The following is a 17,180-nucleotide window of genomic DNA, read 5'->3' on the forward strand; positions in this document are numbered from 1 at the left end:
CCCCTAGCATGCCCTATTCTGCCCAGTGTGTACAGGCAGAGGAAGCACCTGCAGAGACAGATCCTACATCTGTCATTACTGCACTTTAACAGCAAAACCCTCCAACCCTGTACCACTCAAGTATAGCCCCCAGAGTCCCCAGACCCTCTTGAACACTGGAACTGCTCCCCAGACCCCCCTTGAACACTGAAACTACAAGGGTGCTCAGGGACCTCTGAAAAATGTCACCCAGACATGAACTCCACCCTCCATCCCTGAGCAACAGCCCCTGGCCTATCCCATGTGGAATATTGTGGAGCCCTGAACACAGCCACAAAATCCATTGCAGGGAAGAGTTATTGAAAATGTGTGTCACTTGGGAAAACAAAGTAGTGCTAATCATGGCACAGGAGAGCATCTTGGCCACAAACCATACCCCAAGAACCCCAGAGCAAGAGTCGGACGGGGACAGGCAGAAGACACAAGGTGAATGTCGTGCTCGTTTTCCTGGTGGCCTTGGCCACCAGCGCCTGCCAGCAAGGGAGTGAGGTGCCCAGGGCTGGGAATCACCACTCCTGGGCTCCTAGGTAGGTGGCAGATGCCAACCCAGTGGCCTCGGTGCACTGTGGTCAGCCCGTCACTGACCTCGGATGTTTGAAGAAATTTTTCTTGAATAAGAGAAGCTAAGCATGGTAGTGGCCCATGCCTGTCACCCCAGCATTCGGGAAGCGGACACAGGAGGATCACCAGTTCTAGGACAGCCTGGGCTACACAGCAAGACCTTGTCTCACAAGAAAAAAAAAAGCTCGTGAGAAGCATCTCTGCCTTCCAGCTGAGGCTGAGGAAAAGTGGGTGCCTGGTGATTCATTTAACATCTGGAAGGGAGAGTGGGGATGGAGCTCAGTGGCGGAGCTACATCAAGCATGAGGTCCCGAGTTCGATTTCCAGTGCCTCCAAAAAACTCAATCTCCTGAGGGAAGTTGGCTGTGGTGATGCACACCTATAGCCCTGGCTCACAGGAGGCTGAGGCAGGAGAATCCCTGAGAGCTCAAGGCCAGCCTGAATTGCAGTGAGGCCCCATCTGAAAAAACACCCAGAAAGCAAACGGATTTCTCTCCTCCAGTGTGCGGGCAACCCAGCAGGCTTTGAAACGCTGTGGCGTGTCTCTCGGGAGAAGGGTGACTGAGATGCGATCCAGCTGCGCTTTTCGGGGCTGGATTAGCACAGCACCCAGCTGTTCCGGCAAGACTGGAAGGGGAGGCCCCCTATGTCGCAAGGCGGCAGAGTTTCAACACGGGCTGCTTTCAGGCCATTTTCACTTTCTGAAAACAGCTTGTGCAACTGTGCGCGTCCACCAACGCCCGGTGCCCAGAGGGGAGGAGAGTGGGGGGCACCCAGGGAACCTGCAGCCATGTGGCTATGCGTCCACTCGTGCAGCTCAGTTCCCTTACAGCCTGGAGCTGACCCCACCCTAGTCCTCCTCCAAGGAGATGCAAATACTGTGTCCCCCAGAGTGTAGCTGAAGCCTCAGCCTTCCAGGAAGAGGGAGGATTTTCCAGCACAGCCACAGCCTCGGACACATCAGTGTGACCTGTATCCTGGGTTCTGGGGACAGACTTAAAATAACCCGCCTGCACCCCCAAGTGCAGCGTTTAAATTTACAGAAGCCAGAGTCCCCCAACATACCTCCCTGCCCCACGGCCCAACCCACTGGCACCACCAGTGCTGCGATTTTTTTTCCAAAGATGCAAAATTTTTAATTAAAAAAACAGCGAAGTCTCATAAAAAAAATCCAGCCAGGCGTTCCCAACGCCCACCTGTCCCTGTATTTACAGTAATACAATAACATCTGTCACAGTCGCTATGTACAATATCATATAAAACGGATCAGACAGTACGGACAAGGGCCGCTCACCGGCCCTCTAGTGTAGACCCGTCCCAGGAGACGACACGGAATTATTGCACCATTTTGAAAACAAAACTCGTCAAAAGAGGGTCGCGTCTGCTCCTGCGGGCCTCGGTCACAGATGGGGCTGGCTCTGCGGCGGCGTCGTCATCAGGGAAGGAAAAGGGGGACCCCTCTGCGGCCACGCAGCCCAACTCGGTCCTTAGGGTCCAATAAATACCAGTCATGGGGGGAGGAGGAACTGCCGCGGTCGCCGTCGCCGGGCCAGGCCGGGCTGCTACATGTGCCGCTTCATGTGTAGCGCCAGGTGGTCTGAGCGCGAGAAGGCGCGGTCACACAGGTGGCACTGGAACGGCCGGTGGCCCGTGTGCTTGCGGTAGTGGCGCGTGAGCTCGTCGGAACGCGCGAACTTCCAGCCGCAGCCATCCCAGTTGCAGTGGTAAGGCTTCTCGCCTGCGGGGGGTCGGCGGGTGAGCGGGGCGGCTGGGGTCCCCGCTGTACCCCACCTTGCTCCCCCTGTACCTCCCCACTCCCCCTGCACCCCGGCTCCCCACCTGTGTGTGTGCGCAGGTGCGCCTTCAGGTGCGAGCTCTTGGTGTAGGTCTTGCCGCAGCCCGCGTAGCTGCAGGTGTGCGTGGCGCTGCGTTTGCGGGGCCAGGCCCGGCGGCCGCGCTTGGGCTTCGCATCCAACAGCTCGAGCGGCGACGCGGGCGGCGTGAGCGGGGCGCGGGGCCCGGAACCCAGGCGTAGTGCGGCGGCTGCATCCTCGAAGCGCGCGAAGCCGGCGGGTGCGGGCGGGAAGCGCAGCCCGGGATGCGCGGGGGGCGCGGGGAAGCCCGGCGCGGCGAAGGGCGGCGGCGCAAAGGGGACCCCGGCGGGGCTGAGCGGCGGCGACTCGGGCGCGCCCAGCATCGGGCCGGGGGTGCGGCCGTAGGCGCCGGGGTCGCCGTCGGGGGGCTCGGCCTTGACGCGCGCGGGCCCCGGGGTACAGCCGGGCGCCGCCAGCAGCTCGGGCGCCAGCAACGGGGCCGGAGCCGGGGCCGGGGCCGGGTCGGCGCCCATGGAGAGGATGAAGTCCAGCACGCTGTTCAGGTCGTCGTCGGGGGCGTCGGGCTCGGGGCGCGGCCAGCGCTGGGGACGCGAGGGGTACGGGGTGAGCGCGGTCCGACCCCTGGCGCCCCGGGCTCCCCGCTCCCCCGCACCCCGCCACCCCGGTCCCCGGGTCCCCGCTGACCTCTTGCGGGGCGCCCGCGCAGGCGAAGGTGGCGAAGGTGGCGAAGGCCGGCAGCACGGGTTCGCCGAGCGCCATGGCGGGCGGCGGGCGGCGGGCGGGAGGCCGAGGCGGGCGGGTCCCCGCTTATAGGCCCGCGGCGGGCGGAAGCGCGTCGGGAGGGGCCGGACCCGTGGCCTAAATTTAGCCGCGGTATAAAAGCGGCATCGCCGCCTCCTCGCGGCGCCCAGCGACAGCGCAGCGCGGGGACCGGGACGGGGATTGGGACCGTGGCCGGGACGGGCAGGGGGACCCGGGGACCCCAGCACCGCGGAGCCCCGCAGTGACACGGAGGCTACGGCGGCGTCCGAATCCGCAGCCGCCCGGATCCCTGCAAAACGAAACGAAACAAAGCAAAACAAAAAGAAAAAAAGAAAGAAAGAAGTTAACCTGAGGCTCCGTTCGCGGTACCAGTGCTGCGGGAGGCCGAGACAGAAGGGTCGAAAGTTCAAGCCCGGCCTGAGACACTTAGTGGTGTAGGGATCCCCGGTCCCCAAAGAAAAATATAAAAAGCTCAGGGGTGCAGCCTAGCGCTCTGTGTTAGCCCCCAGAGCCACAGGACACGGCCGAGGACACCAGAGACCCTGTATGGCCAGCGAGTTAGCTCCCTAGGGCTCCCCGGACCTCTGCTCCTGGAAACCCAAGCAGGGGCGCCCAGGAAAAGCTGGGGTCCCGCGGGCACAATGAGAGTCACTGTGCTGAGGGTCCCTTGCCCCCCACCACAGCGCTGTCACCCCATCCCAACATGCAGTCTGTCCTGGCGACAGGGCTTGGAGACAGCAAGGGGGCTCTAGCCCTGTCCAGGGGAGCTGGGAGGGTGTTGGAGGGTGAGCAGCACCATGCAGCCCAGGGTGACCTGGAGCTCACAGCTCTGTTCCTTCGCTGGCATCACCGCAGGTCAGGCGCAGGTAACAAGCAGTTGCATGGGGTCCCGGAGCCTCCTGCAGCCTTTGAAGCATGCAGATTATTTCCTCAGAGCTGTAACCCCGCCCTCCTCCATTTTAGTCCTAGTCTTTGTCCTCATCTTCACCTTTGTCTTCGTCTTCTTCGTTGGCTTCTTCTTCTTCTTCGTTGTCTTCTTCTTGTCTTTTTTTGTCTTGTTGAGACAGGGTCTCACTATGCAGTTCAGGCTGGCCTGGAACTCACAATGATCCTCCTGCTTCAGCCTCCCACGTGCTGGGATTACAAGCATGTGCCACCATACCTTGCTTGGCCCTTATTTTTATTTATTTTTGTTGTTGTTGTTTTGAGACAGGGTTTTATTGTGTAGCTCAGGTTTGGCCTTGAACTCACAGCGATCCTCCTGCCTTAGCCTCTTGGGTGCTGGAGTTACAGATGTGCACAGTCACGCCCAGCTCTCCAACCTTTTAAAAACTTTTTAAAAGTTCAAAGCTGGGCATGGTAGTGAAGCCAGGGGTGGTGGAGCACGCTTGTAATCCCACATTTGGGAGGCTGAGGCAGGAGGATCACTGAGAGTTCAAAGCCAGCCTAGGCTACATTGTGAGTTCAAGTTCAGCCTGACCCATATAATGAAACCCTGCCTCAAAAAAGACCAAAAAATAAATAAATAAAGTTCATGAGTGTGTGTGTGTACACAACAACCACGTTTGTTGTGGTGCATTGGCACATCTTTTCATTTTAAGACAGGCTCTCACTAAGTTGTTAGGTTGCCCAGTTAACTTTTTTTTTTTGTCTTCTTCCTTTTTTTTATCGGTACCGGGGATGGAACTCACGACTGACTGTTTGCAAGGCAGGCACTTATGCCGCTGAGCTAAATCCCCTGCCCAGTTAGCTCTCAACTTCCAATCCTCCAGCCTCAGCTTCCTGAGTGCTGGGATGACAGGCATGCACCACCACACCCAGCTCTGCAAAAGAAAGACAAACCACAGCCTGGGAGACCTCACTCAAAAGATGCATCTGATAAGCAGCTGGACTCCTTAAACAGATAAAGAACTATCCACACTGATAATGGCCCAGGCTGACCTTGAATTCACCAAGACCCTCAGGCCTCAATTTCACTAGTGCTGGGATCACAGGTGTCCGCTATAGCGCCTGGAGGCTTCTGTAGGTAGTGGTTCAGGGCCTGGAACCTGGGGCCCCTGAGGCCATTGCTCACCATTGAGCTGCACCCCAGGCCTTTTGAGACAGCGGACCCTCAGGCTGTGAAGCTGGCCTCAAATTTGGAATCCTCCTGCCTCAGCCTCCCCAGTGTCTGGCATCAGGGTGCCTCTGGGTGGTGGCTGCAGCTGCTCCAAGCTTGGTGCCCATGATGGGATTGGGGACTGTGTGGGGCAGGGGCCTGTGGAGCGATGTGATGGGCACACAGGTGGCCACTGTGCTAGTCCGGTGACCACTGGACCTGTGGCACACCAGCACTTCCTCCCTTGTCTCCTGCCAGGCTGTCGTCATTTCAGAAGTATTCAGTCTCAGGCCAAGGACGATGGCATAAGCAGCTGCCCGGCAAGCTCAAGGTCCTGAGTTCAATCCCCCACTATGAAAAAAAAAAAGAAAGAAAGCAGAAATGTTCAGTCTGAGACAATCACGGGCGCCTGGGAGCTGAGGCAGGAGGATCACGCTGTATTCGAGGCCAGGCTGGCCTCCATAATGAAACCTTGTCTCCAACAAAACAAAGCAAGGAAACCAAAGAACTGTGTAGCTGGAAATGAATGTAAAGGTGTCAGTCACAGACCTCGCTTGCTGCCTGGGAGGCTGAGGCGGGAGGGCGAAACGTTCAGGGCCAATCCAGGCCAGGCAGCAAGACCCTGCCTGGCAAAATTAAAGAATAAAAAGCCAAAACAAAGCGACCGCGTGACCCCTGCCCCCGCGCGGTCCCGGGGACTCGGGATCCCGGTCCCGTGGGCGCCCGCCCAGCCTGGCAGGTTGCGTCAGCACAGAAAACCCAGATGCCCGGTTTCCCCAGCCTAGGATTTTCCAGGTCGCCCGGAGCCCGGTCGCGGGCTGTTTTCGGGTCTCCGTGGGAACCGGGCTGGAGCCAGGAAAATAAATGCGATTGAGGGCGGAGGCGGAGGGTGGGGCGGGAGGCCCCGGAGTCACCGGCCGCCCTCTCCGCGCTCTCGGCCACCGGCTGGGGTTTTTTGGAGCCAGAGTCGCGCGTGCAGCCCGGGCCGGCCCGGATGAGGGGACTCTCCTGCCTCAGCCCCCCGAGTGCCGAGTGCCGGGACCCCAGACATACTCTGAAACTCTCCCTGGGTTGTCAGCCGCAGGATCAGGCACAGCGGGGCCCTCCCCGCCCCCAGCACCGAGGGGACCTCCCAGGCCACCCCCGCAGGGCCGCCCAGCACCCCCTCCTCCTGCCCAGGGCTGCGGCCTGCCGCATGCAGGGCTATGCGTATCCCCAGGCACTGAAATAGCCGGTGTTTATTGCAGACCTGAGCTGAACAACCAGGTTTTCTTAAAGATGCTAAAAAAAAAAAAAACTTTTCCACGAAGAGGGCGGTTTTTGAAAATCTGTGTAAGAGGGCGCCTCCCCTCCCCCACTCTCTTCCCCCATTTCCCTCTTCTTTCCTCCCCCTCCCCCTCCCCTCTCCCCCCATGGAGGTGAGGCTTCAAAGCCACAGTGGCCAGGGCTGAGTCTGGGGTCACTGCGGTGGGGGGAAGGCGGGACCTGAACCCACTCCTGTTCCAGTAAGTAGCTCGAAGATTCCTTCCTCCTCGCTACTCCTGGAGGCAGGACACCCCACCCCCTTGCAGTGGAAGAGGGAAACCAGGGCACGGCCCATCCTTAGCTGAGCTCTGATGGTCTTGGTTTTGTTTTGCTTTTGTGTTCTGAGACACCGTCTCACTATGTAGCCCAGGCTGCCCTGGAAATCCAGGTGATCCTCCTGCCTCTGCCTTCTGAATCCTGGGATCACAGGCGTGTGCTGCCACACCAGGCCTGAGCCCTGGTTTAAATTCTGGGAATTTGTGATCTCTGCTCTGGACCCATTCTCGTGTCCCTGAATGAGTTGTGTGGAGGTCCCCGACCCACAAACCAGAGGCAAAACCTCCCTACAGAGATAACTGATAACTAGGGGCCTCGGAAAGAGCTGAGCTGTGCATGCAAATAGAGCCACAACCAGGCTCCTGCAACAGACTGCAACCCTGTGCGGCTAAAACCAGAGTTAGAGCCCGGTAGGGTGGTGCTCCCTGTGGTCCCAGCACTAGGAGGCTGAGCCAGGAGGATTGCTGGGTGTCCATGGCCAGCGGGGCTACAGAGTGAGACCCTGCCTCAAAAAGACTGAAAGAGAAACAAGACACATGAGAATCAGAAGAGGCTTTGTGGGCAATGACACGTGTCTGAATCTCACACCCTGCCTGGCACCGAGGACCCTGGAAAGACAGGGCTTTCTCTGGCTTCTGACCCTGGGCTCCCTAGAGGAGTGGGTGGCTTCCATGGTCTCTTGCATCTGACCCTGGGGACCTCAGCACTGGCATGTCCTCCCCTAGCCATGACACCGGCTGTCCTCAGGCTAAGATTGCCTGATTTAGCAAGGAAAACATAAGGCACCCAATTAAGTCTGAGTTTCAGGTAATGATGTCATGTCCAGCTTTGTAGGAGAGGGGACACACACCTCCCTGTTGGGGAAAGAGTGAGCCGGGTATAGTGGTGCGTACCTGAGGGCCCAACTGCCTGGGAGGCTGAGACAGGAGGACTGCTTGAACCCAAGACTGCATAGGCAGCCTGCCCTGCCTCAAGAAACAAAAACAAAAACGTTAATAGTTTTTTTTCTTTTTTGGGGGGTCTTTTTGAGACGAGACAAGGTTTCAGTGTGTAGTTCAGGCTGACTTTGAACTCACTGTGTAGCTCAGACTGGGCTGAACCCACAGTGACCCTCCTGCCTCAGCCTCCCAAGTGCTGAGATGACAGGCCTGTGCCACTTTTGTTTGGCGTCTGAGTCTCACTGTGTCCAGCCTCAAACTCCTAGGTTCGAGCCAAACTCCTGCTTCAGCCTCCCGAGTAGCTGGAAATTCCGGGTGTGTGGCACCCAGCATTTGAATTCCAAGGAAATAAAGAGAGATTTCTAAAGCCGGGCGTGGTGGCTCATGCCTGAAATCCCAGCACTGGGGAGGCTGAGGCAGGAGGATTGTTGTGAGTTTGAAACCAGCCTGGGCTACAAAGTAAGTTCAAGGCCAGCCTGAACCTCATAGGGAGATCCTGCCTCAAAAAGACAAAAAAAAAAAAAAAAAAAAAAAAAAAAAAAAATATATATATATATATATATATATATATATATATATATATAAATAAAAATAAAAAAATAAAGAGGCAGATTTCCAGGGCCTCCCACAGGCCCGTATGCTCTGTACCCCAAGTCAGCTTTGCACGGCACTCTGGCTCCAGCTGCTGAATGTGAAGAAGCTGAGTCAGCGTAGTGCCTGAGAGGCTCTGGCCACACAGGGCCACCCTGGGCTTGAGGCCTTCCCAGCCGGATGCATTTGGATCATTTGTCATCTGAGCCAAAGGCACCTCCAAGGCTTCCCAGACACTGAGTGCGTCCTTCACCACTGGCCACTGGCAGGACCTGCACCCTCGGGGAGGCTGAGACATCCCATGTGTTGTTATTTTTTTTTTTAATTAAAAAAATTTGACTTTCCCCAGGAATGGTGTTGCACACCTGCACGTCTAGCTATTCAGGAGACTGAGGCAGGAGGGTGGCCAGGAGTTCGGGCCAACCTGAAACCTTATCTCAAAAATAAATAGACAACATGTTTTAAATCTATTGATCCCTGGATCCTGTGCATGTGGTTTGGTTGACATCTCAGAACGCTTCAGCTTAGCTCATTGAAAAGTGTGTTACTCAACCTGATTTTTTTTTCTTTTTTCTTTGCAGCCCTGGGGATAGAACTCAGGAGCTCCTCACCAGGAAGCACCCTAGCCCTTTGCCTATTTTGTTCTGAGACCAGGGTCTCAAACTGGGTCACTAAACTGCCCAGGCTGGGCAGGAACTTACCTCCCTCAGCCTCCCATAGTGATGGGCTCACAGGCCGTGCTGGCCACAGCGCCCAGCTCAACAGGATTTTTAAAAGGTTTTAACACAGGCTTGTGCACAAATGTTCATGGTCGCCAAGGACTGGGGCTGGAGCTTAGAGCAAAGGCCCTGGGTTCAATCCCCAGCACTGCAAAAAAAGACAAGGTTTGGCACCGGGCGTGGTGGCTCACGCCTGTAATCCCAGCACTCAGGAGGCTGAGGTGGGAGGATCATTTCGAATTTGAGACCAGCCTGGGCTACAAAGTGAGCTCAAAGCCAGCCTGAACTGCATAGCAAGACTCCCATCTCAAAAAAAGACAAAAAGGGGCTGGGGATTTAGCTCAGTGGCATAAATGCCTGCCTTGCAAGCAGGCAGTCATGAGTTCGATTCCTGGTACCGATAAAAACGAAAAAGACAAAAAAAAAAAAAAAAAAAAGGGTTTGGAGGCTCAGGGTGCAGCACCTGCTTTGCACGTGAGGCCCTCTTCATTCCAGCAATGCAAAGAGCAGCAGCCACAACCAAAATGCCTTGGCCTGAGGTGAAAGCAAGGGACATGGATGAATGACACACAGAACGGCTGGCATTGTGGAGTAGTACTCAGCCACGAAAAGGGCTAAGGCCTGACACATGATGACATGGTTGAACCTGGAAACTGTGGATTGAGTAATAGCAGCCAAATACAAGGTCACATGATGTGTGTGCCCAGCAGGGGCTGCTGAGGGGGACAGTATCGACAGCTTCTTGGGACAGGTCTGGGGACAGATGGCCCTGGAGCTGAGTCCCCTGCTGCCCATGAGCATGTACTAAGACCACTTCCAGTCCTGTGTTTTCCCACACGGGACAGCAATGGCTGGGCTGGGGGCGGAGCCCAAGCAGGGTGACCCAAGATGTTCCAGCCATCTGGGGAGCTGCACGTGTGTCCTCAGCAGGAGGGAAACCAAGGCACCGGGGTCAGGCGCTGCCTGGGGCTCACGCCTGGCTGTGGGACCCAACCAGTGTTCCCTAGGGGATGGGAGCTGGTGGCCGAGGTGCAGCTACCACAAGAGCTGCCGGGCAGAGGTGGGAGCCCCGTGAACCCCTAAACCCCAGCACATGCCGGAGAGTGCTGGTCCTCACTGTGGCCCCTGCATCCCCAAGTGGCATCTCAGGCACTGTCTAGGCCGCCCCTGTGTGGGGCCCAGAGGACCCCAGGCGGGGCGTGGCTGCCAGGGCTGATGACCACTGGAGCTCCCGCGGCCTGGGACTTGGGTCTGCCTCAAAGCCCAGAGTAAAGCCTGAAATAACTGGGATTGTGCTGGGTGTGGGAGTTCACACCTGGACACTCAGCTCCTAGGGCGCTGCGGCAGGAGCGTCCCAGTTCAAAGCCACCCTGGGCAGCTGAAGGAGAACGCCTTAAAAAACAAAACGATCAAAACAAAATCCAACAACACCAACGTCATGCATTGATGCCCCTAAAGTTCACCTCTGGGGGCCATCAGTTGAGATCCCGCCAGCCTGGCCCACAGTCTGTTTCAAAACACAAGCAACTGAGCCCAGCCAGCGGAGGCTGAGGCAGGAGGCTCTCCCGCCTGGCTGGCCCACAGCGGGGCCCTCCCTGCCAGGCACAGCTGAAATCACAGCGGCCTCTGCGCGTCAGCCGCGTATCCTGGCAGTGATTTGCACCGAGGCACCCAGGGGTCCCCAGCTGCAGCCGGCAGTGCGCGGGCCCGGCTTCCCCGGCAGGGCCTTCCTGCCCGGCACCTGCGAGCCAGGCCGACCCTCGGCTCCTTATATACCCGGGTTATTTTTACCCGGCCCCGCAGGAAGCCTGCTTGGCGTCGTTTCCTGCAGCCCGGACCACGCGGCTCCAGACTTGGCGGCGGGCCAAGCCCGGCGCAGAGCGGGCTCCTCCCCTCCCTCTCCCTCCCCCTCCCTCCCCTCCCTCTCCCTCCCCCTCCCTCCCCTCCCTCCCCCTCCCCCTCCCCGGCTGCCAGCCCCGCCCTCCCCGTGCACCGCCCCTCCCCGCACATTGCCCCTCCACGCTCGCACCCGTGCACAGCCCCCTCGCCCCTCCCCTGCGCCGGTCCCCCCAGCTCCTGCCCCCTCCCCTGCCACCTGCACGCCCCTTCCCGGCCCGCTCCCAGGTGCGCAGCCCCCTCCCTCGGGCACGCAGTCGCGCGCTCTCCGCTCCTGGTCGCCCCGGTTTGTTTTTCCGGCGAGCGGGGCGAGGCGCAGCTTGGAACACGAGAGTCCGAGAGTCCGCGGCGTTTAACACGTTCGCGCGACGACTGTCACCTTCTGTCATCCTCACGGTGCCAGAGCCCAGAATGTTTCTGTCACCCCACGCAGCTTCCCCATTGCCCCCACCCTCCTGCAGCCCTGGGCGCTGCTGTGTCCGCGCCTGGTCCCCCTCCCACTCGACTGCAGGAGCTATCCAGGGACCGTGACTCTGAATGCCTCACTGCGCGGCCCAGACGCCCCCCGCAGCCCCTTTTCACCATGGGCACGCGCGAGCCTCTTCCGAGGAACACTGGGCAGGTCGGGACCTCCGTTCATTGTCACCTGGACCCTCCTGCATCAGCCTCCCGAGTGTGAGGGTCACAGGAGTGTAGCACACCACGCCCGGGCAGCTTTTACACTTTTTGCTGGGTGAAGACCTAGGAAAGGAAGTGCACTGTTCTGTGAAAGGTGACAGCTCCTTGGGGGTGACAGGTGGGTGCCCCGCAATCTAGATATCGCCCCAGGGGCAGTCCGCGTGGGGACCAGACACCCGGCACCAACTGCTGGCAAAAGGAGTTTGTAGCCTCTGTGCCCCGACAGTGGCGTGGGGGCCACTTGCCACTCTGGGCATGGCCACAGGGTCCAGCCACAGGGTCCAACTGGATGTCACATCCAGGGCTGTGGCTCCTGAGATGTCCCGGTCTGCACAAGGGCCACCGAGGCACACAAGGACCCAAGCTGTACCCATGGGGTATAGGAACCCTTGGGTGATAGCCACGTTACGCAGCCACGAGATTTTGATAAAATGGTTTGATGTGGTGCATGAATATGCAAATAGGCGAAATGAGTATGGAAACAGAAATGTGGGCACAGGCAAGCAAATATGTTAGCTTGAATACATGAATATGCGAACAGATTTAAATACATGAATATGCAAAATGAACTGAGCCATCTCCCCATTGAGACGCTGGAGCAGCTTCCAGATCTCACAGGAATGGGGAGACAGGGGCCCTGCCCTGTTCCCCAGGGGAGGGAGAGGATCTCGGGTTTGTTTTGGTTTTTTCTCTTACTAAGAGCCCCTATCATCACCCTTTCTCTGTCCTTTCTTTTATCCTGAGACAGGATCTACCAGCCAGGGCTTCAACTCAAGATCCTCCTGCCTCAGCCTCCTTGGGGTTGGGGTGTTGGTGTGGTCCCCATGTCTGGAGGAATGGTTTTCTCCCAGAGTGCAGCCTCCTCCCACAGACTGTGGGACTGTCACCCTGGGGTGTTGCCCCCAGGCCACAGCAGCAGAGCTGTCTGCCCACAGCGCCCAGCCCGGCCCAGGTGATGGTACCTTTACCAGCTCTGCCGGCCTTGGCCACTGCCACCAGCCAGGGCAATGAGGACCCACCTGGCGACTCCAGGTGCCGCTCTGGCTCTGCAGATGGGTAAACTGAGGCCTCAAGGGGGACACCAGCATCTGTCTTCTGGGCCCCTATATCCATGCTCCGAGGCAGCAGGACAACTCTGACCTGGGGGCAATAGGGCCCCCCAAGCTGTGGGCACAAAGTGAGGGACTTGGTGACCGTTACCGAACACGGATGTGGCCAGCAGTAAAGTCACACTGTGTGTGACAGTGCGGCCCCTGGCCCTGGGCACCTGGGGAGACTTCGGCTCAGGTCTCGTCACCCAAGACTGTAAGACTGACCCCAGCTGCTGGACCCAGGTCATGGCCCTGGAATGTGGCCCAAGGTGCCCTGTGGAGCTCCCAGCCTCAGTCACTGGCAGAGGACATCTGTCCCCACCGCACTCAGAGGGTGATACAACATGGCCAATTGGCTTCAGTCTTGTCTTTGTTTCAATTTTGACATAGGGTCTCACTGTGTAGCCCAGGCTGGCCTGGAAGTCCTGGTTTTAAGAGATCCTCCTGCCTCAGCCTCCCAAGCAGCTGGGATCTCAGCTCAGTGCCTGGCCTCTGAGCGATCTATGTCGCTGACATGCCGGAAGCCCTTGGACATTGGCCCTGGGGCCTGTCCTGTAGGGAACAGCACTTGGAAAACCGGCCTGCTCAGCTGGCTGGGTTCCAGACCTTTTCGACATTCAGTGACTGAGTCCGGGAGAGCCTGGGCCCTGGCACAGGTGGAGCACGAGGGTCTCACTCATAAATCAGGCCATGCCAGCATCTACAACTCTGCTGGGGATGGAACTAAAGACTTTCCAGGGTCCACTGCAATATGGTTTATGAAAAGTTTAGGCATTGTCTTTTCCTGGAATTTCTTTTCCCCTCTAAAAACTTTCACTATTTATTTTGATTTTGTTTGGTACTGGGGATCAAACTCATGACCTCGTGTTTGCTAAGCTGGCACTTAGGCCACTGAGCTAAACTCCCAGCCCCCTGTTTTGAATTTTTAAGAGAAAGCTTTTTCTGTGTAGTGCCACGCTGGCCTTGAGCTCACAGTGATCCTCCTCCTGCCTCAGCCCCCGAGAGCTGGGATGGCGGGCATCTATGATTTTATGAATCTGGGTTTTGCTTAGAGAAACGGGTTTGGCGATCACCAAGTAAAGTGTTTGTATCTTCCACAAATGACACAACACTGCTGAGCCTAGGCTCCTGGTCGGGTCCCCTGGGCCGTGGCTGTGGCTCAGTGCGGGCCCAGCCTGCAGGGTCCCCGTGCAGGGCCAGAAATAGCTCGGCCTTTTATTTGGAAAAAGAATTACAGGGCGCACTGAGTGCCACTGCATTTAGAACTGGCCGCGACCACACGCCCAGCCAAGCCAGGCTAAGCGCTGCCAGCTGCCCAAACAGTGGCGGACACTGGCCCCTTTCATTCCACCCGCAGCCGCCGAGCCTGCGGCCGCCCAGGAATTCCTAGCAGCCCCGTGCTGTGCCCCCGAGGCTCCACCCGCCCTGGCCCAGCTTTCCCAGCCCGTGCCTCAGCCTCAGTATGAATCTGCCCGGGCTCAGGGATGAGGACTCAGGGGAGGACAGGCTCCCTGCTGTGCTGGGGCAACTATGTGAGGGCGGCTCTCAGGCAGCCCTGGGACACCAAGGGGCCGCTGTGCCCTGACGGTGCCCTGCTGGGCGCTCGGTGGGGCAGGCAGAGTCAGCACAGTCTCTACCTCTCTTTCTGCTATGGGGTCCGTGTGTGACATTCCCAGGGTCACACGGTGTGAAGTGGCTGGGACCACAGCTCCACAGGGACAGGAAGCCAAAGCCTCAGGGCCGGAAGTGGGGATAAGGGGGTCCGGTGCACCTGGGCCCGGGCCGGCCGTTGGACCGAGATGACTCAGCGGCTCCGCACATCCACCGAGGCCTGGGTTGCGGCAGTGGGGGAGGGGAGGGGTTCTGTGTTCCCCTAAAGCTGCGTCTGCTCTGCTGGCTTCAGTCTCCCCACACAGCACTTAGGCTGAGGACACGGGGCCACAGGTCATTCCAGGCTGGGGAAGCTTGTGCGTGTGCCCGAGAGTCCTGAGGTTGGCAGGACTGCGCCTAATGACCATGCGCATGGTTAGGTGGGTGCTCAAGAGGCTGAGGCAGGAGGGTTGCCATGAATTCCAGGCCCACCTGGGCTGTACAGCAAGACGCTGTCCCAAACCCCAACCCCTGAGAAACAGCAGATTCTTGTGTTTCCTGCACACCTTGGGCTAGAGGTAGTTTCAGACCATGTTTTTGGTAACTCTGTGCCTGAGACCGAGGGCTGGACTGTGGGATTTCCCACCTGTCCTCAGAAGTTCTTGCACCCAGAGCATGTTGCGCTTTGAAGCTTCAGCTGAGGGAAGCATCTACAACTCTGTGGGGATGGAACTGAAGACTTTCCAGGGTCCACTGCAATATGGTTTATGAAAAGCTTAGGCATTGTCTTTCCCTGGAATTTCTTTTCTCTTCCAAAAACTTTCACTATTTATTTTGATTTTGTTTGGTACTGGGGATCAAACTCAGCCGTCCACATCCCATCACAGGTCAACAGTGTCTTGAGGGAAAGCCGGCTCCAAAGGGTCAAGGGACAGGCAATAAATATCGCAGGGGACTGGGTCTCAATGGGAGGGAGTCACTGCGGATCCCCCAGAGCTGTGCTGTCTCTTTAGCGACATCTGCACCTTATGCACAGATGTGCAGTTGGCAAACACACAGAGTGATGGTAGCAGCAGCAGAGACCTCAGAGGGTTTTTGGATTGGGTTTTGATGGGTGGGTAGGAGTTTCTATCTGTCATGGAGCACAGCAGAAGCTGCATAAACTGAGTAATTACGATGTGGTCCAGCACGTAGTGGGCTCTTGGAAGGCTTCGGAGGAAGGTGCTGGTCTTTCCCTGCCCATCCTCTGCTTCTAACAGCCCGGGGCCCCTGGCTGTGTTCTCTGAACACCAGGGCTCCGGATCTAGTAAGTCTGTGTCTATGGTGGGTAAGGCGCACTGCAAACTGCACCTTCTAAAGCAGGAGCCTCACACTGCGTTTGTTTGGGATTTCCGCATCTTCGCGGCTCACATGTTTTCGTAGGCAGCATATATTTGCATAGGTAATATATGCAAATCAAGCCTACATATCTGCGTGGCTAATGTATGCAAATCCAGCCTGTGCTTTCCCAAGTTGCCATGCACACATCTTACACATTCGCGCCTCTGCGTGTAAACACAGATGTTCCATGACTGACACAGGGGCCACTGAGGCTGAGGCTGAGTCACCCTGAGTGGCAGGTGACAGCTGGAGCCTGGGGTCTGCAGCTGCCACCCTGAGGAGCCTGGGTTCTTCTACCGAGGCTGGCCTTGAACTCACAGGGACCCTCCTGCCTTAGCTGCCCCAGTGCTGGGATCCCAGGACTGCATGCACTGTTTACCCTACAGTTTTTTAGGGACAGGCAAGGGTGTGCCCTTCTCCCTCCCACCCCAACCCTGATTCTGGGTCCAGGTAAGTCCTCCTCCCCTGTGTGTGGCAGGAGACAGTGTACACCTGTTGTCCCTGGGTTCTGGGAGGCTGAGGCAGCAACATCCTGAGTTTAACCCAGCCAGCCTGGGCTGCTTAGGGATGGACTCAGTGAGGCTGTGCTTCAAAAGGAGAAGTAAAAAGCCCGGGGCTGCTGCTCAGAGCAGGGTGCTGGGCTCCAACACCGGGGCTGAAAATGCTTTTGCTGTTTGGTCACTTTGTGAGGAGGTGGGCATCCAGGTCCAGCTGGCCAGGACCAGGGCATCTCAGACCCCCGCTCTCCTGGTGGGGGTTTCAGCTCCTCTTGGGGACCCATGGGTAGCAAACCCCAGCCTGGTGGGGATGGAGGGTGGGGCTGAGGAGGTGCTGGCCCTTTTGGAGGTCCTGCCCTGCTGGACAGGTGGGTAAACTGAGGCCAGGGAGACTACGTGCCATCCAGGCTGTGTGGAGACACAATTCATCCCCTGGCTGGCGCCTGCTGCGGGCACCCAGAATGACATCCCTGTCCCCAGGGCTTTCCTCGAGGTAGTGTCAGGACTGACCAGTTCCCAGCAGGGCCCAGGCACCTCCTGTTGGCTCTGCCCACAGCTGTTGGCAGCAGGTGCTAGGTAGGCTTGGGGCTGCCCAGGGTCACAGAGCCCCTGACTGCTAACTGCCTCTGGCAGCTGGGTGCAGAGGATTTTCTCCTGGCTTCAGGGTGGGGTTGTTTTGTGTGCTTTTGGTTTGGTTCTTGGCTTTCTGAGACAGGGTCCTGCTAGGTAGCCCAGGCTGGTCTTGAGCTCACAAAGATCCTCCCACCTCAGCCTCCCAGTTGCTGGGATGATGGGTGCGAATCGACACACCTGGCTGTTTTGTTTTCTGTGGTGTGAGGGGATGGAATGTGGGTCCTGTACTGAGCTACATCATGGCTCTTTAAAAAATTCCCAGGCTGGGGTTGCATTTGTGATCCTCCTGCC

At 57.8% G+C, this 17,180-nt stretch overlaps 1 protein-coding gene across 1 annotated transcript; it reads right to left on the reverse strand.

Moving 5' to 3' along the window:
- Positions 1-1,710: 1,710 nt before the first annotated feature.
- Klf2 (KLF transcription factor 2) lies at positions 1,711-3,272 on the reverse strand. The gene is made up of 3 exons (XM_005001150.4): positions 3,120-3,272; positions 2,440-3,016; positions 1,711-2,338 (listed from the first exon to the last, which is right to left on the reverse strand). Exons 1-3 carry the CDS (start codon positions 3,192-3,194, stop codon positions 2,163-2,165), a joined length of 828 nt encoding a protein of 275 aa, XP_005001207.2. The 5' UTR covers positions 3,195-3,272; the 3' UTR covers positions 1,711-2,162.
- Positions 3,273-17,180: the final 13,908 nt, after the last annotated feature.

This window comes from Cavia porcellus, unplaced genomic scaffold (genome assembly GCF_034190915.1).
Source record: "Cavia porcellus strain 051 isolate PalLab524CR breed Dunkin Hartley unplaced genomic scaffold, mCavPor4.1 scaffold_17, whole genome shotgun sequence".
Taxonomy (NCBI): Eukaryota; Metazoa; Chordata; class Mammalia; order Rodentia; family Caviidae; genus Cavia; species Cavia porcellus.

Bases quoted from the DNA above. Each gene is read 5' to 3' on its own strand.
- Klf2 (XM_005001150.4), bottom strand. From the start codon at position 3,194: ATGGCGCTCGGCGAACCCGTGCTGCCGGCCTTCGCCACCTTCGCCACC. The intron at 3,017-3,119 runs GTCAGCGGGGAC...TCGCGTCCCCAG, and splicing joins GCGCGGGCGCCCCGCAAGAG to CGCTGGCCGCGCCCCGAGCC. The intron at 2,339-2,439 runs GTGGGGAGCCGG...GACCCCCCGCAG, and splicing joins GCACCTGCGCACACACACAG to GCGAGAAGCCTTACCACTGC.